At 32.2% G+C, this 11,695-nt stretch overlaps 1 protein-coding gene across 1 annotated transcript in view; it reads left to right on the forward strand.

Moving 5' to 3' along the window:
• The first annotated feature begins 1,430 nt into the window (after positions 1 to 1,430).
• The window catches only part of LOC117110638, an 11,598-nt gene continuing 1,333 nt past the window's right edge, over positions 1,431 to 11,695 (forward strand). The window contains exons 1-12 of the mRNA XM_033253402.1: positions 1,431 to 1,442; positions 4,399 to 4,503; positions 5,102 to 5,206; positions 5,848 to 5,961; positions 6,381 to 6,480; positions 6,721 to 6,886; positions 7,375 to 7,475; positions 8,484 to 8,638; positions 9,050 to 9,113; positions 9,469 to 9,641; positions 11,204 to 11,293; positions 11,537 to 11,693. Coding sequence (XP_033109293.1) covers positions 1,431 to 1,442; positions 4,399 to 4,503; positions 5,102 to 5,206; positions 5,848 to 5,961; positions 6,381 to 6,480; positions 6,721 to 6,886; positions 7,375 to 7,475; positions 8,484 to 8,638; positions 9,050 to 9,113; positions 9,469 to 9,641; positions 11,204 to 11,293; positions 11,537 to 11,693 — 1,342 coding nt within the window. The remainder of the gene's footprint in view (positions 1,443 to 4,398; positions 4,504 to 5,101; positions 5,207 to 5,847; positions 5,962 to 6,380; positions 6,481 to 6,720; positions 6,887 to 7,374; positions 7,476 to 8,483; positions 8,639 to 9,049; positions 9,114 to 9,468; positions 9,642 to 11,203; positions 11,294 to 11,536; positions 11,694 to 11,695) is intronic.

Consider the following 11,695-nt stretch of genomic DNA (forward strand, 5'->3'; position numbering starts at 1 on the left):
ATATATATATATATATAAAGGTTTCCATTACATCTAGAATGCAATCATCTTTTTTTTTTTTATCACTTTTATTTTATTTATGATTGTGGTTATTATACCTATTATTTTTCAAAAATTATCATTGTTTAATAGTTTTTTATTTTTTCACTATTAGGCCTATTACACTTATTTTTTTTTTCGCTCGCCATGTCGGATGATACAATATTTTCTAAAGTTATTATGTATTCAACCGAATGATTTATAGAGGCATACAGGAAGTAGAAGCGGAATAATTCAAATTCACGTGACGAGGACAGCCAATCATGCAGCTTGTGAATATTCGCTATTTTGTTCCTACAAGTTGTTTGAAAATTGTAAAGTCTGTGTATGCTAGGTTTTGACTTATTCGTTCTAATTAAATAAGGCTGTACTACTATTCACAGATATCTCACTAATCGACACGATCAATACGATCGTCACAAACCATCGATAACCATGAACGTTCTACCAAGAGATCAGTGAGTACTGTATTATAATAATTTTACAAACTCTACCTAACGATGAGTGAGTACTCTAGTGTAATAATTTGTATCAAATATACATTAAGTAAATGAGCGAATAGTATAATGTTAAAAGGAGTACAATTATGTACTGACAGACACATTAAAAGTTGTTACTGTAAAGAACATAATTATAAGTATGTGATTATTAAAGTATAGTTATTTTGTTAGCAAAATATCTAATCATTAACATGTTATTAACTATTTTTTTATGGTGATGAGGATAACAGTGATGTCAAGAATTAATATTCATGAGAAACCTGGTTTAGTCAATTACTGTATTTACAATGACATGACAATGAAAAATAATTCATACATTTCCTTGCTTGTTATGTCACAGAAACAAATTAGTACAGGCTATAAGTAGAAAGGACTGGCCAGCAGTAACAGACATCCTTGAAAATGAACCTCATCTTATTGAAACGAAGGATGAGGCAAGTACTAAGTTGAATTTATGAAGTGATTTTCTTGATTTCAGAATTTTTATTGGATCATATTTTTAAAATAAGATACAGTTCCAACACAAAACACAAAGTTCACAATTATTTGCACAAAATATGTGTACCTATTTTCTGGGGTTTTTTATGATTAAGAAAAATTTAATCTGCCTTACAGAATTTAAAACAAAATTGTCATTCTCTTTAATTAATTAAAAACTGTGCGGTTTAATATTGAAAACGTTCGCGAAGACTCTACTGAGAACTAAATAAATCGGTCTAGCGCCCTCTTTAGTTCAATATATGCCGTACAAATTGTAATGAGTTTACTGTTATAATTTTATCATGATTATATGTAGTGTATTATTGCGCTTGACTTAGATAGTCAAAATCTATAATAAATTTATATCATTTTTCTTCATTTCAAATGTCCCAATTAAAATAATTAACAGCCATGGCTTTAATGGTAATTGTCTCGCATTTATATATTATAGCGCATTAGACCTTTTCAGAAGTGTTTGTATGTATAGGCCTGAGGCTATACCTATGAGTGTCCCATATTATAGACTAAAATGCCATTTATTTAAACATTAATCGTGTTTTACTGTAATCAGAGGCTTCAGAATAAGATATTATTGATAAAGATACATAATCAACGGATTAAATCAATAAAAAAAAAATGAAATTCCCGATTCCATGCTGAAATTAACCAACCATGAAGATATGCTTATTTACTAATAAAGCTGGACAAACCTTTAACCCGATAAGAACATAACCAGAAACATAATACTGGAGTAAAATAAATTTGAAAAATAACAATCGATAGTACTTGAAAAAATATCGCTTGATTATTTGAGAATACAAAGTCAAAGAAACAATATTGATGGTTTTTATACAGAAATTTATTATTAGTACTTAATTTAACCATGATTGGTGAATAATATTTGGTAATCTCATAGATGAGGGGTCTATTTGATGTTTTTGTCTTCATACCATTATTCTAATATTGTAACCTATATTATTACTTTACTTAATAAATGGTAAAACTATCTAACGCTGAACACAGCCCGGTATTTAGGTTTCGGGACTTAAAAATATCTTTATTTTGAGCATTTATTACTATCCTCCACACAAGAGCATTCACACGTACTAAAGAAATATAAAAAAAATCCCACAATATGTGCTTTTTACAAAGAACCTCGTTTAAAATGCACCATGCTCAGTTAAACCATAATTAAACCACATTGTCATTCTTACAAGCCGTGTGACCAATATACATTTTATTTATATTAGGCCTACAAATTAGTTCGTTAGTTGATAAACTTCCGCATTGATATTAGAGGGGTTTGAATTTATAATGTGTTAATTAGATAATTGTTTAATAATATCGTATTGGTTGATTTAAATTGGAAGTTCGTCTCACTCTTCATTTCAAATGTCAAAACTTAAATAATTATCAGTCAGTTGTGGAATGCTTTTCCTGTTTCGTAACACAATAAACCTCGTCTCTGGTGTTTATGTTAACCTAATATAGGTTATTTTAAAATAGCTGTGACAGTCAGTTATTTAAACATAACATGTGATCAAATTATTAATATAGGATTAGTACTATTTTTTAAAATTCATTTAATTAATGGACTTTTTCTTGAGAAATGAAAACGATATCAATAATTAAATGATATTTATTTACTAATGAATTTTGATAAAATAGTAACCAGAATAAATAAATACATAAGAACTTAATGCAACAATGGCAATTTTGTTTTTTTGCATTAGGTTCGTATATATTTATTTATTCTGGTTAATATTTTATCTAAATTCATTAGTAAATACACATCATTTAAATGTTGATTTCATTTTCATTTCTCAAGAAAAAGTCCATTAATTAAATGAATTTTTAAAAATAGTATTATATTAATAATTTGATCACATGTTATGTTTAAATAACTGACTGTCACTGTCAAAAGAATTTTCCTAAAAGTGACGAGGGAGGGGTCATAAGCTAATGATTTTTTTTTCGAAAATAATATTTATTATTTTTAAATTACTTACATTGTGTATTTTATTATGTTAAAAGTTTCAATTAAAAAAAACGTTATTTTACAAACGTACAAAAATAATACGTTCTAATATTCTTTGCGTAAACTACTAAACTGGGCATGCGGCATTCTGTCTAGGGACTTTCGTACTAAATGATTTATCTACTCTAATTGTTCCTACTTAGATTTGTTTTACTCGTGCTGTTGTTTTTAGTTAATGAGTAGGCCTATAAAATTATTTAAAAAAAAAAAATTTAAAAAATTAAAAATTAAAATTGAAATTATTTACACGCGCCGTTGTCAGGTATTCTCCTGTTTTTATAAAATGTTAATACAGAGTTCACGCACGAACAATTTACAAGGCATAGGGCCTACTATACTGTACTGACAAAACATAGACATGCTAATATCATTTTTTTAAAATACTAAACACAAACCATGGTCTAACATATATACGTTTATGTTTAGACCTATTCACTGACACAGTACCGTACCTTCTCTTCAAAATAACTTACCAATAATTACCGGTACATGTTCACGCACGAACAATTTACAAGGCATATAATAGGGCCTACTATAACACTGTACACAAAACAGAGACATGCTAATAATGTCATATTTTAACATACTAAACATAAACCATGCAGTGGCGGATCCAGGAACTTGAAATAGGAGCTGGGTGTCCAGAGAGGGACTTTGGCAGATGGAGGGTCTACACCGAAAGGTCCACTGATTAATCTCAGATAAGATAGTATAATACATACTCCAAGTATCGAAATGCACGCCATCGTGTCGGGATTCAATATTTCGACATTAATTATGTCATCATCAGGAATGATGACCCCAGCATAATTGGAGCTGAGGTAAGAAAATTTACGATTATGGAACCTCTAGATGACGGGAAATGGCACTCTGAGACTTAAATTTGAAAATGATTTTCCGTTTTTCTCCAATTCTTTACAATTTTGAAAATTTTAGGGGGGGGGGGGCGAGCCGGCTGAACCCCGACCCTTGAATTCACCACTGGCATGGCCCAACAACTGTAAGTTTATGTCTAGACCTATTCACTAATACAGTATTCTACTTCCTTTTCCAATTCACTTATAAAAAATATTACAGTATTTGATGTTCTTATTTTTATTCCTAGTTATATGAAAAAAAAAAATTAAAATTACCAAAAATTGATCGTAAATAAAATTAATAAAATGAATGAATTCAAATGAATATGCGTATTATAACACACATTTTTAACTGTTTATAATATAATAATTCTTAAATCATATTGGAATGTCATCGTACTATTGAAATAATGAAACTCGTAAAAAATTATATTGGTAGTTGTATGAACTGTATCATAATTCAGTATAATGTTTGTTTTTGTAGGGTGACTGGACGCCATTAATGCACGCTGTGATGAACGACGCACCAGATGATGTGTTGGAGGATATGATTGAAACGGCAACTCCAGATTATTTAGAACAACAGACGGTGAGTAGAATTAAATATCATTGCATTTTAAACATCACAAGCACACAGCATGTGTACACATCATACGACATACAAATAACTCAAATTCAATTTCAGTGATTTATTTCATGTTGGGTTAAAAATGAGACTTTTATTTCATGATTTATTTGACATTTTTTACAACACAGAAAAAGCCTATGCTCTGGCCATTATCACTAATTCATATGAAATATTGTGAAAAAAAATACATTTTACACTTACAAAAATAGTCATGTTTGGATTTGTTCTGTTTAATACAGTTTACTGAATAAATTGGTGACAATAAAATTGATATTTTTCACAAAAAGTATTGTCGCTAAAAATCCCGATTTGGAAATATTTTACTATTGTGTGTAAAACATAGGCCAATTGATACAAATATTTTTTGCGCGATTTTGCCTAAAAAACCACATAGTAAAAATATTAAATAATGTAATTAGTATTTAATAATGATGAATGTAATAAGTAATGTATGTGTGATGTTTGTGAGTTGTTATGTGTTGTTGATATGTGGTGTGTGTATAGTTTCTTGTTGTTGTTTATTATTTCTTTCTCATCATATTCTACGTTTGTCTTGTAGTCTGTTGGTGCCACTATTCTCCATTTCTTGGCGGTCAACGCACGCGTGTCAGCAATGAGACGCGTGTTGGAAAAAACCAACGAGAACATTAACACGCAAGACATGGTGAGTACAGTAGAAGAAAACAACACTTTATTCATTGCTAACAAATTAACATTAATTCACTCACAAACACATTCAATACATCACGTTCTAATTTTGTAATAGTAATCTAATATTATTGGATGTAATACCGTGGTATAATTTATTATATTCACAACTGGTTTAGATTATGTTTTTTTAAACATTGTATTTTGTATACCTTTAAAGTACTGCCCGTCATAATAAAATATAATTAGCTATATTACAATAACATGCTTTTAATAGACACACCATAATTAATACAGTATTGTATTACTATTGTTAGTGTCATTACCATCATTATCGTCATCGGCATCACCTTCGTTGTAATTATTATTAGCTGGAATAGTATCATTTCATTATTTAAATATTCATAAAAGCATCTTTGTCCTCATAATATTATCATCACCATCTTCATTATTATAATTATCAATTTTATTATAATACATTTTTATAGGTCTATATTATTATTATTATTACATATTTCATTGGCGATAATTAAGTAGGCCTATTATGGTAGTTATAAATTATTTCAGGTACTTTTACGTTTTCGTAATATTTGTTAATTGATATTCTTGTGTTGTGCGTGTTCAACAAACTTGACGTTGATTATCATTTCATTGCAGTTTGGACGCACACCACTACATTGCTGTCTAGAGGAGAAGCTGACGCACGAGCAACACAAGGAAGTCGCAATTCTCAATATCACCTTTGGCGCGTCGCTGACAATAAAAGATATGGTAATGTACAGAAAAATGAAATGCATCAAAAGAATATCAGTCAATGACCTTAATACAACAATTTTATATGAAACTACTTGAAAAATTTTTACTAATTAAAACCAACGTAATAAATATAAATTCATAAAACATTAAATCGATTAAAATGTTAGCGAATATTGTAATGATAATGATTTTTTTAAGTATGATTTCAATAAATATTTTTTCCCCGATGTGATGTGATAGTAATTTACAACAATAGATATAAAGTTGTAATGCTCATAGTGTTGATTATTTAAATTATTATTTTCCATTTTATTATTATATCATTATGGTTTTTAAACCAAAATATACGGTACCACTGTTTTTTGTTGATTTAATTTGCAACCGTCACCCATGCAATGAAATGAATCATCGCGTGCTCGTGTCTGCTATTGCAGGATGGAAAGACGCCTCTTGATGTGTATGATGATAACGAATGTGAATACGAAGAAACCACGAAAACCAAGAAAAAGGAGGAGTTGAAAGAACTACTTAAAGGTACGATAATGACCTGTTTAAACAACATTTAACACTACAGACATATTACTCATTACATTTACTTTCTAATATAATTATACACTACTATATTATTTCAATTCAGTTGCATTTTGATTGAGAATTGTAAGAAATGTTAATCGTAATTAATTAAAATGTAATTTAGAAAGTGAATTAAATAAAAAGTATCAGTATAGAAGGACAACATACTAAATATCTGATTTTTATTTTTTTATTAATTAGAACTATCAATTCCGTCAGAGATTTTAGCCAGGGGTCCCGAAGCCGTCAAAGCATTCAAAGATGCGCTTAAAACTGGTGAAATAACAGTTGTTAATTCAAGAATGATGTTCTTAGGTAAAGAAGGTTCTGGAAAGACATCTTGTGTCAAAGCCATGCTTGGGAAAGCGTAAGTACAATCGGATGTATTAGATTTTGTACTTTATATCGATTTACTTTGCTTGCTTTTTTTCAGTTGATTTTTACATTACAGTGTACGTTCGTTTTCTACTCAACTTTTAACATGCACGCGCTAGTGTGCGCGTGTAAGTTTACTTGTAACTTTCTGAAGTAAAGTTGTTGCTAGGTGACGGGGTCGAGTGGCGGATGACACGGCTTTACTGTATTATTATTATGCAATTGGGATTTAATAGCAACTGCGAAATTTATTGTTGTTTTTGTATTTCGAATACTAATCACCAGTTGTTAGGTTACTAATCACCATATGTTAAGATTTTTTGTTTTTATAATTTGTATTCTGAATCCGTTTTGTTGGTTATAATTATTCGTTAATTTTAGAAATGCTAAAAATCAATCATTGTAATTATTATTTTTGTTGTTGATGAAATAATTACCGTATTCATTTTTATCATGATGATGAAAAACTTTAATGAATAGATTTGATAAAGAAGAGAGGTCAACTGATGGTATTGTTACAACTACTGTCTTTCAAACTGATGGCGATTACAGCAAATGGGAGGAGCAGAATGATGTGGACGGTATGATTCATAATAATTAATCTAAATGATGTTATAGGCCTAGTAACAGGGGTGGTTCCAGAAATATAGCAGTAGTCTATTGTTGCCTTCTAAACACATGAAAATAACCTCTGAAGCGTTTTGGGCGATCAATTATTTCTTTTTCTTTCTTTCTCTTTTCTTTTTCTTTTAAATTTACTTTGCAAAATGTAGGGAGGGGGCCAGCGGGACCCCCTTTAATCCACCAGGGAGTAATAAAATAAATAATTTTTTATTCGTGTTCATTAAACTTGGAAACACAAATATAATTGGTTTGGGTCCCTGGGCAGGGGTGGCGCTAGGATTTTCCGTATGTGGGAGCGGGGGTCCGAAGCTCCCGACCCGGTTGTGGGGGGGGGGGCGTTTTCCCCGAAGACGGGAAAGGTTTTCCCTACGAGAGCTAAGTGGGCGTTTGTGAGCGTTTCTTATAATGTTTCCAAAAATGGTCCCGGGGGCGTCCCCCAAATATTTTAGGAGTTTGAAAGGCATAGGCCTATTTAATCGATTTTAGAGTCTACTAATGTAAAAAATAACTATACATATATTTTTTTGCTTCCCACCCGCTCTCCCATACAGGACACTCTGGCCCGCTATCCAGAATTTTTCAAACGGTGGTGGTGGCGGTGGGGAGGGGTGAACAAATGTGTCAAAATACAGTACCGGTATACGTGTGTAGCACATAAGATTGATATGCATTGAAACTTTTAAAATATTGTGGCTAAACGCGGCTTGAACAGGGCTCTGCACAGCAGAGGAAGCATAATATTACCTACCAGCAACGCTCAGCTAAAACTTAAGACCCCTGCCCAGATTTGAACTTGGAAATTTTCGTTTACTGTACACTCGAACCACCACCTAAGCCACACAGCCACATTATATTTTTATTACTACGTTCAAAGCCTAAATGTGTGATTCAGCTGATGATATACCGGTAGGCTTACTATAAATTAATGACCTAATTGTCATGGGTAACTTTTCAATTGTGCACAGTTTGTGAACAAACTAAGGAGATACTTGAGTACGGTATCGCAGCAGACGTTGCAAAGAAGTTGAAACAGCCAAACAGTGAACAAAACAAATCTAAATTTGTATCTGATGTAGAAAGACCATCTTCATCCAGTTCTGTTGCATCTACATCTGCTGAGGTACGGTAATTTTACCTGTCGGAACGATCAAATCCACACTTACTTAATATTGATAATTCTCTATACAAAAGCTACTATATTAGTGATTCTTTGCATGTTGCGCAATATCTTGAGAAAAAAATGTGTCCCAAGTGATAAGCTAGGGACGAATAACACGTGGCCTATTCTTCGCAACTCCTTATTCAGAAAAGACGTTAACAGGATGGTCTCTGCTCCGAATCTCGACATTAGATTTTCTCAAATTTTTATTTTCATTTTTAATTATATTGAGATAAGATAAATATTATAGAATAATTAATAATTTAAAGTTAATGCAAGTATTTTAGAAGTATTGTACAGTGTACTTAGTGATTGCTATGCTGTTATATTTAGAGATATTAATATTGGTAAAATAATTGACTTATTGTTTAGTTACAGTTTCAATTACCAGAAGCAGTTAGGCCTTTGCCTCCGACTTTGCAAAAGAAAAGCAGAGGTATTAATTTTATTCTTAATATTATTTTTATGATTATCGTTATTGGTATCTTCACCATCACTACAAACATCACCATCATCATTACAATCATATCATCATTAGTATAAACACTATTCACAAAATCACCATCGTCATTCTCATTCTCACCGTCATCATAGCATTATTAACATCATATCACCACCATCATAATCTTCTTCTTCATCACTCTCATATGATGATCATTGGCCATCATTATCGTCGTCGTCATCATTCTTATTATTTTTACCACCGCCATCATAACTATTGATATTATTTTACACCATTCCTTCATTGATGTTTAGTTATCTATAAAGTATATATTGTCATATATTTTCAGTAAAAACTGTAGGCCTATCTCATGACAAGATGGGAGTATCGACCAATCACCTAATGAAATATGAAATACGCAAGAAGATTGTCGAAAATTTTGCTAACAAGAGTTCGGGACCAAGAGATATAACATGCATATGGGACTATGCCGGTCAGATGATTTATTATATAACTCACCGGGTAAGTGGTTAATTTAAACTATGGTACAGTATTATTGTTGTTTATTATTGTTTTTACCACCTGCTCGTCATCTTTATTTGGAGTAATTGCATACCTATTTTTATTAAGATTTTGAATTTTAAACTCTGAGAGTCCAAAGCGGTAGTGTATACACCATTTTATCGGGTGTATTTTGAAACAGTGCCACCAACGTCTCGCAACGTTTCACTGGGGACATCGACATCCAGTATCCTTCCTAGCCAGAGCAAATTTCGTTTTTCCAGACCCGTACAGTGACAGTCAGTGTATGATCTTCAGTAGTAGGCCTACTTTGACAACCAAAAAACCACTGTAGGTTTAATGCGCTCTTTTTTCCTTTTTTTGGTATTATGTTTTCAAAGATAAATCACCTAGGCTAACTCACTACAAGACGGTCACAGCACACATACAAGCCTACATACGGAAGAGCGAATACTTAGGCCTCTATAATATGGAACGCCATACCATTCGGCGCATTCATTCCCACAGCCGTTGAAATTTTTTATTTGGGCCAGTGTCAAAGGTTATATTTTATTTTTAATTGTGCCGAATGTAAATACGCCGAATGTAAATGCGCCGAATAGTAAAAGGGCCGAATGTAAATGCGCTGAATGGTAAAAGGGCTGAATGAAAATGCGCCGAATGGTAAAAGAGCCAAACATAATGGTAAAAGGGCCAAATGAAAATGCACCGAATGGTAAAAGAGCCGAACGTAATGCTGAAAGGGCCGAAAGAAAATGCGCTGAATGGTAAAAGAGCCGAACGTAATGGTAAAAGGTCCGAATGTAAATGCACCGAATGGTAAAAGAGCCGAATGTAATGGTAAAAGGGCCGAACGTAATGGTAAAAGGTCCGAATGTAAATGCACCGAATGGTTGACAGCGCCACCAACCTTTCAAGAAATACATTGCAAGGGGGTTTATAGGCTCATTCCCACAGCCGTTGAAATTTTTTATTTGGGCCAGTGTCAAAGGTTATATTTTATTTTTAATTGTGCCGAATCTAAATACGCCGAATGTAAATGCGCCGAATAGTAAAAGCGCCGAATAGTAAAAGGGCCGAATGTAAATGCGCCGAATGGTAAAAGGTCCGAATGTAAATGTACCGAATGGTAAAAGAGCCGAATGTAATGGTAAAAGGGCCGAATGTAAATGCACCGAATGGTAAAAGAGCTGAACGTAATGGTAAAAGGTCCGAATGTAAATGCACCGAATGGTAAAAGAGCTGAACGTAATGGTAAAAGGGCCGAATGTAAATGCGCCGAATGGTAAGCTGTTACCGAAGGCAGCGATGGCGTTCCTCATGTTGCTGCCAGTGCCAGGTTCTCAAAAATTTTCATTTTAAATTAGCTGCAACGCTTAAATGGAAATAACGTGGCAGAGTTTAGCCACACAAGTTTTGCTTATCAAAATGACGCTGCATGGTGTAGCAACATAAATAAAACTTAAGTTATATTAAAATTGGTTCAGCTCTTAAATTATTTCTTTAAATGTTGTGTTAGTCATATGCTGTATTAAATACGTATTTTCTATTTTTATTTTCAGTTTTTTCTTACAGATAGGTCATCGTATGGAGTTGTTTTCAGTTTGGTTGATGATTTGAACGATTTTGTAAAACCAAGAAAATTGAACGAAGTAAATAAATCACTGTATTTTGGAGGGGAGAGGTGTTATAGTCCACTTTGTACATGTTTGATTGACTGTTATGCCTATAGACATTTATCATTTTTAGAAATTTTACAATGTATTCATTTTCGCTATCACAACTTGTTGAAATAAAATTTAGTAACTATTTCATTGAAATCATAGATATTCATTTTACTTATGTCTGGTTTCATTGTTAAATATTATGTGGTTGTTATTTATGTTCATTTTAAGGGAAAGTTTGACATTACTAATATGCAAATGATCATATTCTGGATACGGTCAATTTACGAACACGCTGTACTGCTACATGGGACAGAGAAAGAACCTGTCAAAGGAATAGCATCACCGCCGATTAGTCTGATTGGGACGCACAAGGACCTCCTAATGGGC

This window comes from Anneissia japonica, unplaced genomic scaffold (genome assembly GCF_011630105.1).
Source record: "Anneissia japonica isolate Jap-2015-1 unplaced genomic scaffold, ASM1163010v1 scaffold2823_len59780_cov132, whole genome shotgun sequence".
Classification (NCBI taxonomy): domain Eukaryota; kingdom Metazoa; phylum Echinodermata; class Crinoidea; order Comatulida; family Comatulidae; genus Anneissia; species Anneissia japonica.